Consider the following 19,348-nt stretch of genomic DNA (forward strand, 5'->3'; position numbering starts at 1 on the left):
TTTTATTCTAATTTGCAGAGAGAAAATGTTTGGCTGTTGCTGAACTTGCTGCTAGACCTCTCCTAGATGTTTCCAGGACTGAAGTTTATACGTACCGAAGGGCAATATGGTAGGCATTTCCATGAAAGATAAACCAATTTAAACCCATGTTATATATGCTTCTTTAGCATTGGCCTCCACAGTAAATCAATGAATCCTCAGCAACAGTGTCATAATTGTTTGTACAGCTTTCTAAAGTTAGATAATGAAAAACATAAACTCTTGCCCTAATTAATGCAGTCAGCTTCTTTATGACTTAGCCTAATGTGATTGTCAAGCTAGAAGGCAGCATCTTCAACTTTGACTGATCTAGAAAAACTAAGCAGGATCAGATTTAATACTTAGATAGGAGGCCACTGGAAGATCCTAGGTTTGAAGGAGAAAATCTTGAAAGAACATTTGGAACATTTGTCACTATATATGATGACAGTGGCGAGAATCTTACATGCATAAAGATGGAAAGACACATTAATTCCTGTTACAAGGGTTATGTCTGGAGTCTTGGCAGGATTAGTTTGAGATGTATTCCTTGGCTCTCGAGAAGCTGCCTTCAGCTGCGTCTGTGAGGTATTTCCGGTTCCTGTCATATGTAGATATATACCTGTAATGATGGCTTGTTAAGGCACTTTTATTGATGATTAAACCTACTTGAAACATGGTGTCAAAAGTGGGATTCCCACAATTCACACAATGGAAGAATGGGTGGTAAAGGTGGTGGAATTGGAAGAGATAGCAAAACTGACCAATTAAAAAAGAAGAATTTATTTAGTTTTGTTTCTGCTTGGAAATCGCTCCTGAACTTTTTGCTCAAAATTGACAAAAAATAAACCTTGATTTTAGGTTTTGATGATGCAAATGATATTCTTGTTTTGGAAATGGCTTGAAATGTTGAGAAATGCAAAGCAAAAGGTTGAGGTTATAATTCTTCATTTTTGTTTTTTGTATTCTATTGCACCAAAAAAAAGTCACTTTTTTTCCTTTATCCGTTGCACTTCTCTTTTTCCTTTTCTTAGCTTTCTAAATTTTATTTTGTTTTGTATTTTTTATCTTATAATAAACTTTAATAAAAAAGAGGCCAGTGGAAAATCCCAAGGTTTTAGATAAGATTGGGAAATAAAAAACTAACTTAAAGCAGAATGAGGTAGAAAACATACTTGAGGAGAGAAGCAACAAAATAATTACACAGACAGATCCATGAAATCACTCAGAGGTGACCTTGACTCAAGGAACTTTTTTTTCTTTTTAATGAACGATCCCGCCTATTGCATTATATTATACACTTGACCAATAGGGCTTGTTCAACCAACTTCCTGGCTTAATGCTGTGAAACAGACCTATGTGTTATGTTCAGGCTGCTGCTAGTTGGCAGTGTTAGTTGAGTAACAGTATTATGCTCAATGGCATTCTAAACTGGAAGCCATGGAACGTGAGTAATTCATCTGTATCTTCACCACAAATTAGATAGCGTTAGTGTTGAAATTTTATTAGACAAAACTGTTGGCAATGCAAAACTAATGCTATTTTTAGATAAAAATTATATTCGATAGCTGCCAAATGACATGATACTAATTCCTGCTTATATGCAGATCAGTGGTGGGACAGGTTCGCAAGAACCAGTAGTAAAACTGGCGGGAGGCCCCGCCCACCATTCCGGATGTCATAATCGGCGATCTGCGCATGCACTAAAGCAGTGGTTCGCAACCTGTGGGTCGCGACCCCTTTGGGGGTCGAACGACCCTTTCACAAGGGTCGCCTAAGACCATCGGAAAACACATATTTTCAATGGTTTTAGGAATAACTTTATGGTTGGGGGTCACCACAACATGAGGAACTGTATTAAAGGGTCGCAGCATTAAGAAGGTTGAAAATCAGTGCATTAAAGCAAGGCGTGCATATGTGTGCGCTAAGCTAATGCGCGCGCAATCCCATTGAGAATGGGATTTCAATGGGATATTATCGGTAGTAAAGGTAAGTAGAACCCACCCCTGATGCAGATGCTATTACAGTATCATGATCTTGCTTAAAACAGTAAAACAGAATGAAACATAATAGTGAGCACATCCTCACCAATCACTCATAAGGGCACAGGTATGGCAGCAGCCACATAAGTACCACCCAAAGGCATTTCTATGTCATGAACATGGGGACTGTATCTAAGGACTGACCACAGACAAGAACAGCATCTTGCTAAAGCATCTGTAGTTGTATTCTTGTGTGTAAAACCAAAACTTTGTGCGTGCCTGTGAAAGGGAGCCCTCCTTGTTTTTCTTCCTTGTTTTCTTCGTTGATAAGTGGTAGGCTTCCTGAGAAAAGGCAACATGAAGGTGAAGATACTCATCAGTCTATCTCAATGTCTAGTGGTTGCATTTCTGCATATTTCTTCACAGCATAGTGAAATTTGTTTGCCATATGATGTTGCTGTCTTTTTTTCTCCCAACGTCTGTCTTTAGCCTACAGGAATCCCACACTCAAGTCCTTTTTGTGGCTGAGGGGTGCTTCAAGTCAGTCTGACTCTTGAGGACTGTCTGAATGAATCCATGCAGTTTTCTTGGCAAGATTTCAGAAGTGGTTTGCCCTTGTCTCTTTCCTAGGGCTGAGAGAGAGAGCTTGGACCAAGGTCACCCAGCTGGCTTTCTTCCTAAGATGGAACTAGAATTCACAGTCTCCTGGTTTCTAGCCAAGCATTGTCAGTTTCAAATAACCTTCACAGTCCAATGGCTCTAGTTGTGTTTGATTGCTGTTTATCACATCCCAAGCCTAGAGAGCCATTTTTCTCAGCTAGGAAAAATGGGGGCTTTAATCCAACAATCTGAAAGGGCCTCTGTGGGAGAACAGATTTTTAACAGCCTTGATAACAGCCTTGATAATAATAATAATAATAACAACTTTATTGTCATTGTACGTATATACACAGTATACCCATACAACGAAATTCACTTAACCCCAAAGACTAGGTCCAACACACATAACAATCCCCAAACACACCCCCACCCACCACAAATTCCCCTAAACCACCCAAACATCCACACAACAGACCAAGTTATATATCTCCACATCAAAAATGCTGTACTAAGAACTGAAGTCTCATCTACTCAGGGTTTACTTTTGAATCAAGGCTTGCACTTTCAGGGTGAAGCTGACATAGGAAAGACACAGTTCCACAGGGCACAAACTAACAAATAATAACTGCACCATGCTTTTTTCCACTCCAGCTCCACATTATTAGATGCCATCACATTGGAGATGAAGGAAAACACAGATTAATGGCAATGATAAAAGTGAGATAGATCAGTTGTTAGGGAAAAGCAGCACATTGTCCTGTTAAGAAGAATTCTAATTAGAGTAGGCCTGACCGAAAGTAGTCGAGTTGAGATTGCTGTGATCTTTGAGTAACCAAAGCGTGGGAAATGCAACTCATTAACTGACAAGAAGCAATTTAGCATGCATACCTGGGAAGAAAAAAAAAAAGATCGGTGGCCAGATCCCTTTATTTGAGGGCCTCTGGGAGAATCTCAAAAATCTCATTTACAAAGACATCTCTGGATTGTACCAAACCACCTAAGTAGCAACACTTATTTGGAATTCCAGAATGTTGTGGAAGTTTTAACAGGAGGCTGTGGTATCATTTACAGAGGACCCTGTTGCTGAAACTTGTGACGTCAGAATTGATTAGTGTTCTGTGGCACTCGGCCATTCACACATGGTCTGATCATGCATTCAGATCACCACTCTCAGAACAAGCAAAACCTTTCATGTCAGATTGGGGATGAAAGCCCCCAATTTCCATTCCGGCTTTGTAGAGATCCTGTTATATCCAGGGAATAGAAAAAGTGAAGAAAAATGGATCATGTTTCTATTGCTCTTTCTAGCAAGGCATTTGTGTTTTGGCAATAGAAGGAATGACTTCCTTTTACAGCTGCAGAGGAATCTCCCAACCACACTTACCTTAGCTTATTAGAAAGAAAATTAAAGAGATGGGAAATATATTTCTTTCTCACAGTCTGGAAGCGATGGTGTTCCTTTGGGAGACACTATTGGAAGTTAGTCTTGACTCAGTGGGTGGCTTCTCTGATTTAAAAATAGAGAACTGGAGGCCCATCGCTGTCTTCTGCAATATAACCCATATTTTGCTCACAATCCCTGAAAAACATGGTCTCCATTTTAAAATATTGGAGAAATCGTTTTCACTCTTTCATAAGACTTTATTTTGTTCCTAATAACTATGTAAACCCCCCTCCCCAAAGATTCCCTTGGATGCAGTGCAATATGCACATAATTATGCTTAATATAGACAAGGCTGAAGATAGATTTCCAGATAAAATAAATATCCACAAGAAGACTGAAGAGGTAGAATTCATGAAACTGCAGAAGCCAACTATGCATCTCAAAGTGATAAAAATGCTATTTCTCAGTAGGCCAAGGCTCTTAGTTATAGCAGAATAATTTTGGACAATTTCTGAAATGAGATGGATGATCTTTTGATTTGTTCCACTACAACACTGAAGATTGGACTGTCTGGCAGTAGCCCAGCATTTAATGGCACAAGCAGCTCTGGTTTAGAATCCCGTGTCGAACAGAAATTAAGTTAGGGCTGGTTTCCAAAATCTGGCACTTTCCAGATGTGTTTGGAATAAAAATCTCAACATTCGAAGCCATCATGGCCAAAAGATACATAATTTGAAGACAGAAATCCTTAAATTGTAATCTGGAGGGTACCAGATTACACCAGATTACAGAGGAAGACTGCACTAGATTGTAGCTAAAGTTGAAATAATCGTAATTTTCTATGGAAAATTTAGATCAATATAACACTTGGTTTCTTTAAAAATATCTGTTTTTAAATTCCATAACTAAAGTATCTTCCAGATCAGGATGTTTTCTTCATCTCCTGCTATACGATTAAAGCAGAGAAGATGGAAACAAGCAGCTGCCAGATCGGTGGCGGCCATTGTACAAACATATAACAATGGCTTGGCTTCAAGATCACAAAGCCCCGTGCTAGGTATCCATTAATTCAGAATGGTAGGAAGGAGACTTAACTTTAAACTCTTGAGGACATATACAAGTCCCACACATTTTTGCACTGGTTTAATTCTCGTCTGCAGTAAAGATTCTAACCTAGCCAAGTAATGCCTGATAATCCTTTGCCAAGAAAAGCTGAAAAATTGAGCTATGGATAAACCTATGGTCAGTAATTTATTGTTGAATCCTAGTTGGAGAAGCTTAACTTCTGCAGTATCCAATTTCTCCAGAAAAGCACAGGATGCTCATAGAGAAAGGGACATGCACCATACTCTTGAGATTGCTCCAATAATCAACAGATGCAATTGGATGTCATCCTGTTGAAAATAATGCTTCAGAGATCAGGAAATGCATAGTTGGAACTTCTTGTGAAGTTAGTCATCCCACTATTATTCATATTTGAAAGGTCATAGTATTTCCAGTTCCCTATGAAATACATTATCATGATGGGTATCTTAAAAATGTAGTCCAGTGGTTCTAAAATGCATTCTTGTTCTTACCATTCAGGTTCACCCTTGTCATTTAGGAGAGAGAGAGAGACTGCTTTGCTTCTCCTCCCAGCTTATCAGGCTAACCAAATGGCATGTCTGTGATAGGTTCTCTGGATGTTATATGGGCATCAGTTTTTCCATGAACTCAGAAACCAAACATTTTGATTGGGTGCCAGCCACCAACAGAACAACGATAAGGAATGCAGTTTGTTACAAAAGCAAGTCTCTCTTTCAGCTGTCCAGAAGAGAGCATTTTATTTGAAAATCAGTGTTTGCCATTCCAGGAATATCTTCTGGTAGGCAATTAAAAGCTTGGTGAACTTTGCATCCATTAGGTTTATCTGGTCAATGAAGTATCGTGGCAGTGTTTTTTATTTGATACTTTTTTTCTTTCTCTTGAATGCTCAGAAAGTGTGAATCTGAAATTTGGTATTAGAACAACGGGGAACTGAAAATAGACTGCTCTTCTTTTAATCTTAGTTTATGCACTCAAGGAATGAATAAGAAAGCAAAGTTGCTTGCAGACTCTGTGGCTTCTGATAGAACACTGCAGCCATGACAACAAGAAAGCATGACTGAATCACCATGACAAAGAACCTAAGAAAACTGATCTGGTGCTGTTATGAAACAAAAGCAAAAACATTAATAAATCAAAGTTTGGTACAACTTAGAAAATAAACCAAACCTCTCCCCGCTACTTTTGAAGTAGCAAAACATAATTTAACCACCTAAAGATTTGTTTGTTCGTCTAAAAGTGCGTGAAAACAAAGCAGATGTTCTTAATACCAAATTAATTCTTTTTATATTGGAAGGTGCCATAATTTGTATCAAACTGAATTCCATTAAGGAGCCCTATTTTCCAGGAATACCGAGATGAAAATTTCAACCTACAACAGTATAATTTCATTATACTGACATTTTATTTTACAACACTATATTATTGCTGGCATTTCTTAATTTTCCATGTTAATGAAATCCATATATTATCTTGATTGCGCTGGACTGAAATATCTTTTAAAAACATTCATACTTCTATGTGAATTTAGTAGGAATGCTGCAGTGTCATTTTATTTTTACCGGTATATGCCAGAGAGAAGATTTAGATAACATTCTTTATTGAGCACTTCGTCACAACTAGACACTTCTGTGTCTTAAAACATTTCCCCCATGCACCTGTTCAAATTAGATACCTGAATGTATATTTAAATATTGTGATATCCAGTAGTTGTTGAGATGGGTAACGCCATCATCAACTTCATTTCATAATCATTTACATCTTTTGTAGCAAAAATAGTCTTCCAATCTTGAAGGTGATGGAGGCTTTGTTGCTGTTATTGTAATCAAAACATTTGCTAAGAGAGACTGATTAGAGAGTAGAGAAATTGTTGAGGATTGGACAGAGATAGGCCAAAATCTCTGCCTACTCTGAACCTGAGGGACTGAGGCCCAAAGTCACCAGGTGAAGCCATGGCCTTGTGGTTTCTGGCCCCCTGCATTTAACAACTTCACCCACGGGTATCTCCTGTATTTAGTAGGGCTGTACTTTTAGATGACTGCATGTTCTGTTAATACAGACCAATGGTTTTGTTCTTTTGTTTTCTTTTTTAAAACTTTTTTTTTTAGAAACCTGGGGGGTGGGTTGTCAAGGGGATTCTGGTGCAGTTTGTTTAAGATTCTCATTAATTTTAACCAGTTGACTTCTCAACATAGAGGCATCCTATTTCAGGTTTATACAAAGCCTGAAGAAATCAGATTGCTCAATCCGTACTCATGCAAAATCTAAAGCAATTCTTCCAAATCAGTTTTGAAAGGTGTATAATCCTAAGATTTATTAGGTTATCAAGTGCCTAAAGGAACCAGACTTCTAGAGAAATTCTTTATTTTTCTTGGAATTAACCGTGGTATGCCATGGAAGTCACTTTGCTGACCCAGCAAGTAGTCTGCAGTGGGATGACACTTAGTTGCCAGTTTTTCTAAAACTCCAGTTACAGTCTCTACTATCATATTTGTTAGAATGGCATTACAATAGTGGTGATGGTGGAAAATGTGGCATGTCAGGGAAGATTTTCTGTGATATCACAGAATTGGACTGGCATTATTATTGCTCCCACAATTCCAAGCAGCAATAGTGAATGCCAATCTTTGCTTTTTTTAAAAAAAACTGTTGGTAACAGATATGTTAATTACCCTGATAGCCAAATCCTCTCACATCCCCAATAAGACAGCATTGCTCTTCTCATTAATTGAATGCTCTTAGCACTGCCACAAAAGGAATATTATTTGTTTCTATAGTGGAACTGAAGAGTTTTCTGACTGAACCAGAACTGTAGTGCGATTAATCTGACAGTGTGGAATAATTATGTAGCTGTTCATGTGAATTAATCTTAATCAAAAGAAACAATGGATTATTTGCAAAGAAAAGCTTTCTCCTCAAAATAATTATAGTTTATTTTTTTGCATAATGTTTGAATTTCCACATTTAAATTTAAAAACATTAGAAAGAGGCTACAAAATTGAACTGAAATAGGTGGGCATAGTATACAGGGTTTTCGCAAACAACATCAATTCCAGGGTTTTTTCCCTTCTTCTTTCAATGAAATAAAATCTTGTGGGTTTTTCCTCCAATTGGTGAATTTAGCCATGTATCATTTAATGGTATTCTCTTCCTCAGAATCTAAAAGATAAACAGAAACAAACAAACAAAAAAGATTACTAACAATGATTATATACATCCATACAGAAAAAGAAAGAAAACAAAACTTCACCCAAGCTATGACAAGCATATCCATTTGTGCCATGCTGAAACTTCCATAAATGTCATTCTTTTTCACCCACGAAGTCTTTGGCTGATTCAAGCAAAGCAGAATGCCCTGCAAAGCATGAGATCATTAGGCATAAGCGTCATTATGCACTTTGAATTTTATTTTCTCTGGATATGAATATGGATGGAGTACTTGAAATCCCAAAGAAATTGGTGAGAAAAATGGCTGCATGTGACAAGATATAGCAAGCAAATCACAGTTTGATTTCATTTTTAAAATGAAAACAAGGCAATAAAAAGAAATCAAATATTAATTGCACCAATCCCAGATTCAGCCACGGAGTTCTTGGGATGAAGCAAAATGTCCGAATGACTTAAACATGACCTTATATGAACACTTGTGAAGCGATAGACGGAACAATTTCTTTCTTTTCAAATAGGCCAGTCCTAGATTGGACAGGTCTATACTTTTTTTTTTTTTTTTTTTTTTAGCAAAACAGGTATGAAAAGTGCAGAGTTGCAGTGGCATGATATAAATAATACGGAAAGGAGAACCTCAGTTCCTGAGCTTGATCGCCCAAGTGTGTGTTCTCTTTTACACAGGGCAGTTCTTTATCTGGAGAACAACCACAACACGGTCAGTTCATGGGTCACCATCTTTCTTACTTTTAGGCAGAACAGTCCTAAGACACATACTGTATATCCAAAAACATTGCTGCCTGAAGAGACATCTTGTTTTGCACTTGTTTGTTTAAATAGTCCTCCAGTTATTTAAATCAACATTTCTGGTTAAGCATGTGGGAAAAGCATAACATTTTTCGGATTCTTCAGCTCCACAGAACCTCCTGACAGGCCTTCTGCTTACTCCAAGCAGCCTCCATTTCTTAGGATTTCTAGTCCTTGGAAAGAGCAGGTAGCAGAGGCTTCTGGGAAACCATAGAGGGGGAAACCTACAATTTTTCCATCCTCCAAGGATAAGCACCAAAGTGGGGTGAGAACCATACAGATAGTACATTAGGATGAATTAACAAATAAAACTAATGGGTATGTAAAACTAAGTGAAAGGAGGATAAGATAACTGCATGTGGCAATCTGCTTTTGAAAAGTGGAGTTCATACATCATGCAGGAAAATGAAAGTTTAGGTTTAATTATGAATGGAAGGATAAAATATATGTCAGAAAGTATGAAATGGTGTTATCTAGGTTGTTTTGGGTATGTAGGAATGTAAGAAATACTGGTGGGCAATATTGCATATTAGGTTCCAGTGGATGGTGATCATAGAAGAACTATGGTTTTGTGGAAATGCTGCAGAACAGTCTGAATGAATGTGACCAAAAACTGCTAGGTAACAGTAAGGGGTAAATGAAATGACAAACTGTGGGGGGTCATTTGAAGATCCAAGGCTGTTCACTGACTATCTGCTTAGAAAAACATTTGTTTTGATTATGGATTGATCCATTATCCATATGGATTAAGCATAAATCTCTTCATAGATACACATGGCAGATGAGAGGCTCTAAATTTGTGACAGACCTTTCCTTGTGACTGTCAAAAGTGGATCTTAAAGAAAAATGGACATGGAAGAAAAAGAATGAAGTGAAAGAGATCAGGGTGAAAATAAAATGATTGCAGGAAGAAGTACAAATGCTGTATAGAAGATAGAAAGTAGATGTAGAGAAAGATGTGGAAACTGCTCCGAACAGAGTGAAAAGAGTTATGTTACAGAGTACCACAGAGATGTCTGGTGTTACACCAATAGGAAATATGAAAAAAATGAAAAAGTATGTTTGGTACAATGATGAAATAAAAGAGGCTGTGGATAAGAAAAATTGCATATAAGAGAAAGTTTTCTGCAAAAATGGGAATATTCCATAGTGTATATGGGGAGAAAAATTTAGTTTTACAGAGTGAATTTGATGAAAATAAACATTTATTTCAGAAAGTGAATGAAAAGGGCTAAGTAAGGAGAATGGATGGAATTTAAAAATAAAAGTGAGAAAATATTTTGGGATGATAGAGAGAATAATTCATATGAATGCTTTAAATTAAGTGTTGAAGGTAAATGATGAAAAGCAAGTCATTAATAGTATGAAAATTCAAAAATGGTAAAGCTATAGATGTAGATAGTCTAATGGGAACAAAGTTAAAATATGGATATATTTGTTTGTGAGTGGCTGTGCTGTTTATTTAACATGTGGGAAGATTGCCTCGGTCTCTGATAAAAGGAAGAATGATGTTACTCTTCTCCTAAATTAAAGCTCCAGTGGGGTACAATAGTCAAGAATGCTTGGGAAGGTCTTTGCAGAATACTGATAAAACGATTAGAAGATGCAATCATTAACAAAATTATGGGGATTCAGAAAATAGCCCGGTGTTGTAAAAAAAATTTTGTACTTCAGCAGGACATTGAGAATTGTACAAAAGTTAAGAAACTTTACTGTGAATTTGTTTTAAACAAAGTACATTATAAATTGAATTATGGAGAGGGGTATTTTTTAATGAATATGGAATGGAAAGTTGTTACTGACTGTGTTAAGACTTGGTACACGATGGAGGTAAATTATGAGATTAAATGGAATGTGGAGAGAATGGTTTCGGCACTGAGAAGGAAGGATGTATGATGCTGCCTTGGTTGCCAATGTACTTTTGCATACTATGTAAGGAATGCTTCTGGTGTTATTAATGATGTGTTGGTTAGAGAAAGAACTCTCTGTGTGTGTGTGTGTGTGTACAAGAAAAAAAATCTAAAACAAAATATGAATTCAGGTAATTTTGTATGGTATAAAGTTTTTGCTATGTATCTTTTTTTATAGTAGGCTTTTAATGCCTTTGGCTTAGTATTTGTTACTCTTTCTTGTTTTGCAGTATTTTGCATAATGCTGCAAAACAAGAAACTTACAAGGAAATGACAGGGTGGTTATATATGTTCACAAAATGACTTTTTAAATAGACTCAATATCAAGACAATATCAAGAAAATCATGTGAGTCTTAAAAAGGTAAAGTCAAGGTCAACTCCTGAATATTTCCAATTTTAGGCTAGTAGAGCTGGACAACAACAACAAAAAACACCTGTATTTCCACAAAGAAATACAAAAACTCAAGTTGTGCTTTCACCTAGTAATTGCCAGGATGCACGTAATCTAGTTCAAATAGCCCTAAATTTAATGGATTTTGCCAACAATGCGGAATATTTTACACAGTGCTAAAGATGGGAATTCCTTCCCCACTTAAGTAACAGTGGTTTTACATAGACAATATTCTTCATTTCAATAAGTACAAATTGATTTAAAGACTTAATTGATATTAATATCCTGAAATACACATTTTCTCAGGAAAGCTAGTATACAAACACTATTTTTAAAGTGTAAAGTGTTTGCCAATCAGTTCTAATTGCCTGTTTTATTCATGGTTGTATGGTTATCAAATTTCCCAGAATGGCATGTGTGACCCATCCATTCCATGTTTTTGTCAAAATACACTGACATTATGCACTTGCAGACAAAGCATGAATTAGCACATAAGCAAGCAATCTTGGTTTCCCATTGCGCTGTCATGCTGAGTGAGTTACAAGCACAGATTACTGTCAGGCTTCCATGCTCACTTCCAGGGGAATAAGCCCTACCGGTCTGACACCTGAGTAAACACACAAGAAAGAATTGTGTGGTCCAGTATCTAAACCAAAATTGTAAACACTTGACCAAAATAGCAATAGCACTTAGACTTATATACCGCTTCACAGTGCTTTACGGCCCTCTCTAAGTGGTTTACGGAGTCAGCCTATTACCCCCAACATTCTGAGTCCTCATTTCACCAACCTTGGAAGGATGGAAGGCTGAGTCAACCTTGAGCCTGGTGAGACTCAAACTGCCAAACTGCTGGCAACTGGCAGTCAAAGACATAGTGATGTAGACTGGAAATCAATTGGCAGGGCTATTGAACCTGTGAATATCCATGCCATTTCCAAAGCCCCATTAAGGGTGGATGTGGAGATATCTTGATTTGGGGAAGATTATTGCCTGTGGTCCAAGGTAGATTCATCCAATTTCTCAAATTTCCCTCTTGTGTTTCAGCTCCCATGTCCCATTCCCAGCCATTCTAGGGAATCTCTTCATGGGTGTAGAAACCTGAAGAGGATGAGAGGCCAGTAGTTCTACTAGTTTTACTTTTAAATTCAAGCTTAGGCTTTCTAGAAAATCTTTATTCAAGCCTAGGCTTTCTAGAAAATCTTTATAGCAATATTGTGGACAGGCCTTGAAAGGTAGGATGATATTTTCACCACAAACATTACACATCCAACATATATCCAACATACTGGAGGTTAAGTATAATAAGTACTTAAGGCGGACTTCTTTCTTAGCATCTTCTGGTAGACATACTAGACTAGCAATGATGATGCTACCTAGTTTGGTAACGAACATCTGCAAGAAAGCATCCAAGCTCAGAGAGCCCTAAAGGACCCCAGACATAGCGGTTAGCAAACAAAATCAACCACTTACTATATCTGACCCATATTAAATCATATGTTTTAAATGTAGAATTTAAATTGATTCCTATAACAGTTAACTCTTCCCTTTCATTGTTGTCTGTTCATGTCCTAACTTTTTAAGTTGCAGGTGTAATAAATCTTCATCCCTTTCTTGGACAAGAAGAAAATATACAACTCACAGCTGCTCCCTCCATCAACAGCAGACAGAGGCCACACATTTCATCAGGTACAAAGTGGTGCAAACCTTTCAAATGTTACATGGAAACCAGGAAAAGCATTACATTTTGCACTTTCCCACAATGTGTAAATAGACATGGATTCCCCTCCCCCCCTATTAAAAAGTAGCACATTGGAACAAGTTGCCATTAATGTAGGGCTGTTGTCATGCTGTACTCCCATCCAATTTTAACCATAGCCAAAAGAAACAGAACATCAATCTTTATATAATGCTTTTTTTCAATGAAAAATTAACATATCCAACTTTTTTATAGTAATTTTCAGTGGGTAGATAAATATTCAGGCTGTAAACTCCTCTAATGCTTGACATGTTCTGTGCATGGCTTTCTGAAGCTTTTGAATCCCAGCTACTTTCAGAATTCATGGATACAAGGATCTTTAAAACAAAAAACAAAATAGCAATATATACTAACTAATTAGGAAGCAAAAATGGAAGCAGTAAAAACATTTCTTGTTTGTGTGGATGTGTGAGTGTGCATTTTTAAAATGTTAGTTTTTCTCAGAGATTAAGTTACTTTTTAAATTAATCTATTCACCATCTATTTTGGGAATCTATTAGATTTGTGTGAAAAAATAATATAAATTGTTTCAACCTCTGCAATAAAATTAGTTTTAACTTTCTTACATATGTATATAAAAATTAATTTGAACACATTCTTGAGAGAGAAAGAATGGTACTTGAATCTTGACACTTCAAACTAAAAAAAATCATGTCACAATTCTGTTTTTCCCCCCAATAAAAATAAAGGCTATACAAACTAAATTAATATACTGAACACAACATTTCTAGAATGTAGCAGTTAAACTGGATAATTTAGAAATTAATTCCATTCTCAATCACAAATGATCATGATGTTTTACAATTAAGAGGAAGCTGTTCAAGGTTTTTTTCACTACAAATATGTAGAAACTTCACATTTGGAAGTAATATATCTGAACACCAAATGCTGGGAACAGAATGGAAACACTCGTCTTATTTTTTGTTTTTCAAAAATTTGCAGGTAGTCTTTGACTTATGACTACAGCTAAATCCAAAATTTCTGTTGCTAAGCAAGACAGCTGTTAGGTGAATTTTGCCCAATTTTACGACCTTTCTTACCACAATTGTTAAGTCAATCACTGCAGTTGTTAAATTAATAACACAGTTGTTACTGGTTTCAGATTGACTTTTCTTGTCAGAAAGTTACAAATAGTGATCACATGACCCCAGGACACTGCAACCCTGATAAATACAGGCCAGTTCTCAAAGGACCGAATTTTGATCACATGACCGTGGGGATGCTGCAATAGTTATAAGAGTGAAAAATGGTCATACGTCAGTTTTCTCGTTGCCATTGTAACTTTGGGCACTAAGCGAATGGTTGTAAGTCAAGGACTGCCTTTATGTTGGATTAGAAAGACTCTTGATCTCAAGCAACAAGATTCCTGTTCATGCCCATTCTACCTTCTGGATACTTTGATTTTGTCACGTCTACATCAGTGCAACTATTTTCAAAAGAGTTAATGAAATATAGTAGACATTCTTAACATACCTGCAGTAGAAATTTGGGTGTATAATGAAAGAGAAAGTGAGAGCATGTTATGAATAAAAATAAGGAGCCATCTAGGAATTTTCAGTTACTTGTACTTATGGTATTGATTTTCAGACATTATCATATTTTGTAATAATGTGAAGAGATAATGTACTGGCAAATACTTTTGTATCAATCTGAGAATTAGCTAAATTGTATTTATCAGTCCTTTATTCAGCATTTCACTGTCATTCATTCAGAGATACTGAAACAGAATAGACTGGTTCAATTTTCAATGTGCCAAACAGCGGCCTCCTGATCCTACATTGCAAGTTTTCTTTCTATTTCAATATGCAATAGGCAGAGTAAAATATGCTGCTTGGTGGACCAACACTTGTGTTATGAACACTTCTTCATTCATTGGTCATGGACAGAGAAAGGTACAAATCATCTCACTGAAGATGAATTCAGTTTGAGATGAATCTGAAGAAAAGAAATGGCTGATAAAACTCCTGGTGTGCAAGAAATATTTGTTGGCAACTTTCTTTAATGTCCACACTTTTGTGATGCTTACGGTTAATGAGATTGTCAAGATGATTTTCCACAAATCCACATATCAAAGCAGGAACCCCATGTTTTTGATGCTGCTCATTACTGCCTTAGGTCTTAGTGCCCTTCATGGTGCTTTAAAGGTTACAACTAATTCAGAATCCTTTTTTTAGCAAAATGATTAATTGCTTTCAGTTCATTTGTGCACCTCTGACTTTTTTTTATTTTCCAGGTAATATGAGAAATGCTTCTTTTCTATTCCTGGCCATGATTTTAAGGATAACTTGCTGACTATACCCACATGCTAAGTGTATGTGAAAGGCCAAATCATAACAAGGCTGAACTGGAGAAAAAACAAGGCCTCAATATACTTCAAATGATTGTGACCAATGCTTCTGGTAAGCCAGCTCTTTATTTGCAGAGTAGAATGCGGGCTACATTTGCAAGGCCTTTCTCAAACAGAATTTTAGCATCTCTTTCAAGGCCATGAAAGCACTTTGAATATGAATTGGATGCTTCTTATTACTAATTAAATCTTTTTGATGCAGTATTTCAATCAGGCCTCGCAGCTCTGCAGTTCACACATGCCCAAGTAAGGACATTTCTTTACTATCAAATTGTAATGTAGAATAATATAACTTTATTATCTTGCTGGGGACTGAGGTTGTTTAACAATTCCTGCTTGAGTAGAAAGTTAAGGTTTTTTTTCAGCCCCCAAATAAAATTAAAGCAGTATGCACTGCAAGCATAGTTACATTTGTGTATTTGAAAACAGTTGCTTGCTTCTGTAAGTGCAATTGCAGAAAGAACGAATTCAATTCAACTATATTTTTAGACTTTCAGTGTGACATGGCAAAATGTGACATCTGCCAAGGATAACCTCTTAAAGAGATCACGTCCAGATTTATAGTAGGGGAACCCAGGAAGCATTCTTGGGCAGTAGCCTGACATGGGAGCACTCTCCCTTTGGAACTTTTCAATAGCCAGTCCACTCAGCTTTAAGATCTCTGGACTTCAACTCCCAGAATTCCTCGGCCAACATGGCTGGCTGCGGAATTCTGGATGCTAAGTCTTAAAGTTGCTCACCTTATAGTTGCTGAAGTTGAGGAACACTGCACTGGCCCATTGCTTTTCAAAATGTGTCAAGATCTTCCTGATCTATCTGCCCTTGGAAAGCTCTGCTTCAGCTAATAGAGAAATGGGTCGAAATTTGCACATAGTCAAATTTTACTTTACAAAGTAAAATCTTGTGTATTTTAAAATTTCTCTAACGTAAGCCTTATCCGATGGGTAGTTCTCTAAAATGGAAATAAACAGACACATAAAGATGCTACCCCTCAATTAGGCTTTGCCCCAACATTTACTTCTGAAAGGTCATAACTTTTAGGATGAGATCTATAACTCAGTAATAGAAACCCCCCACTTGGTACACAAAAGATTTCAAGTTTAAAGTTGGCATCTGCCTCTGTTCAAGGTCTATGCAACTGATTTAAAACATTATATTGACTGCATTAAAATTATGGAAAACATGTCATGCTAGTAATCTTTTTGATATGCTGAAATAGCATAAATCCTCCATCTGGTTCATTCCCCATTACATCTTTTTTTCTCTTGTTCAACATGTATAATCAAAGTTTAAGGGATCATATTTTAATGTTATTGTATTGATTTTTGCTAAATAATAAACATCTTTCCATGGCTATTTTCTATCTAAACTTGGAATATTTCGTAGTTAGACAGAATATTGGTAACAAAACTAATCACTCATGATCAAGCGATCAAATGTGATTTGAATTAATGAAAAAATATTGTCGGTATGTGGAACTTATTTGCTGGTTCCATCTTCTAAAATATTGCTCATTTTGATGCCCAAGGTATCACTTTAAGCATATGCATGAACTATTTCAGTTCTAATTCTAGATATCCTACCTATCATTTGACTGCATGATTTGCTTTTAAAATGTATCTGATGATGGGGGGATAAGCTTGAACTGTGGAATTACTCCTTCATAGCTGAAACTTTTAGCAACACATTTTTTTTCAAGCACAAAAATGTTTATTTTTTTTCCTTTTCTTGAATATATACATTCTCTTGGTATTGAGAGGTTATACCACTGACCATCATATACAAGGGGCTGAAACAGGCTGTACAACAGGCAGTCGTGGCAAATGGGAAGTTTCAGTGCAAGCGAAAGTGGGAAGACAGTGAGAAGACATTTTCGGTGTTTATGCTCATAAAGCATACATACATGAATCTAAAATAAAGTCTCAAACAATGTAAAGATACATGTTACAGAGAACAGAAATCTCTTACTGTAGATGTATTCTCCCCAGGCAGAAGACTGCGTCAAGTTCTACAAAATTCAATTCTAACAGAATTGACGGCATCATATTCAATGGTACCAACAAAATATTGCAGACAGTTCTCGAATGCTCAAAGTACAGTAGACTCATACAAATAACAGATGGGTAGCGCCAAACAGCTCCACCCCTTCAGCAGGCAGTTTAAAAATACCGCTGCCATATTGAGAGTGGCAAAGTGCAAGCAGTGTGCCTTCGGCTCTAGTACTGTGATTCTGAGTGTGCCATTATATTTGTAGATGGGATTCTTTGCTCCTTTTTCCACCAAAGGAACAAAGACTTGCCAACCTGCAAATAAATAGTGAGTGGCTCTTGTGTGCCTTTAGACTGACAGGTGACAATGCAACATACGTCTACCGTCTACATACGGTAACATAAAGCAAATGTAAGAAGGAAGGAAGCACAAGTCAAAAGCCAATTCCATTTCACAGAGAATACTCTTAAGCATTTGGTGGACAGGCAGATCACATGCAAGGAGACTTCTGTACTTACAAAGATCTTACAATAACTTTGGGCTGTTGTTCTAATGTCAAGAATTATGGTTAAGCGTATTTCACACATGAAACATGCAAGGTTTGTAATGTAACTGAATTAGATCATTTGTTCAGAAGATGGCAAAAAATGTTACAGTTGAATATCAGAGGGGGAAGGGCATCTGCCTGCCAAATTTGCTGTTTGAAAGAAAAAGAGAGGTTGTCACTTGCAACTGCTTTTCCAGAAAGACCACATAACAATTTTTTCCCCTCAAACACAGAGATACAACTTACATTCAGGTTTCTTCAGTAACAACAAAGCGATCCATTTCATTATGTTTTACTCAAAGGGCTGGAGCCCCAGTCAGAGAGGGGGTTAAAAATTTAAACTACCAAACACGCCATTTAACTGCTGGTTAAAATTAAAAGCATTTAACAGGAGAAAATAAAACTGGTCAAGAATTTCAGATGTAAACTGTCACCATTCAATTTATATCTTTGCATTTTTGCAAATAAAAAAGTTAAGCTTTCCCAAGCAGTTTGTAAATAAAGTACACCTTTCAGTTATTGTTGTGATTATTTTAACCTTCCCAGTTTGAACTGAAAAGCTTGAATTCAAGGCACTATACTCTTGTAAGATCAGTACTGTTCTCCTACCCATCCATTCAAGTACGTTAGTGTTGAACGTAGCTGTTTCAAACACCAGAGAAGAATCTCAACCGTCTTCGGCAATGAAGGAGAAGGAAGGATAGCCAAAGAGCACACAGATTGGTGGAAAGCATTCCACCGGGCCGGCCTGAGGGGGGCATGGCTAATGAACTAGTGAGCCTGAATGGGGCCAGCAGGGAGAAACAGATTGCCTAGGAGCTAAGCACTGGATGGTTGCCATTTGGAAGTCAGCTACTGAGGTCATTCCAAATTAGGGCCTTTGCAGGGGCACCGGAAACAACTGGAAGCTACTGGGGCCAAGAGCTGGAAACTGTGCAATGCTCTGGCCTCCTCTCATCCCCGGCTGGGTGGTTGGGCCCGACCAGGGCACTCCAAAGAAGGTCGTAGGGAGAACTCCTCCATACTGACCAAGAGGCATCACATAAGGTTTGACTGGGCCAGTTAGGAGAGTACCTGGCATAGGCACTGGCTGGGATGGTGGAACTCCAGAAGTTAATGCAGCTGACAGTGGACAAGTCACTGGAACAACACACTTTTTCCCCATTCCTGTTCTTGCTGCATTAACCTATAAAAGCAAACATAAGAAAGTGTAGCTGTAATTCTTGTTTCCTCTTTTACAGAACAGTTCATAGAAATTATCATTGTCAACCCATCTCTTTCACCCTGTTTGGAGGGTACATGCTGGACATGCTCCCTCATGTGGCCAAAAATGGCCAATGCGGGAGTGAACACACAACTCCTTCTCAC

At 37.2% G+C, this 19,348-nt stretch overlaps 1 protein-coding gene across 13 annotated transcripts in view; it reads right to left on the minus strand.

Annotated features, from left to right (window-relative positions):
* Window positions 1-7,975: 7,975 nt before the first annotated feature.
* The window catches only part of WNK2 (WNK lysine deficient protein kinase 2), a 114,852-nt gene continuing 103,479 nt past the window's right edge, over window positions 7,976-19,348 (minus strand). For 7 of the 13 annotated variants that reach the window (XM_087887826.1, XM_087887817.1, XM_087887831.1 and 4 more), the window contains one exon: window positions 18,728-19,166. In XM_087887826.1, coding sequence (XP_087743952.1) covers window positions 18,852-19,166 — 315 coding nt within the window. In that variant the 3' untranslated portion in view covers window positions 18,728-18,851. Of the gene's footprint in view, window positions 8,227-18,727; window positions 19,167-19,348 lie in introns of those variants that run through there. The other 6 variants (XM_087887825.1, XM_087887824.1, XM_087887823.1 and 3 more) reach the window with 2 other exon arrangements.

This window comes from Pantherophis guttatus, chromosome 2 (genome assembly GCF_059756535.1).
Source record: "Pantherophis guttatus breed Tessera chromosome 2, ASM5975653v1, whole genome shotgun sequence".
NCBI lineage: Eukaryota > Metazoa > Chordata > Lepidosauria > Squamata > Colubridae > Pantherophis > Pantherophis guttatus.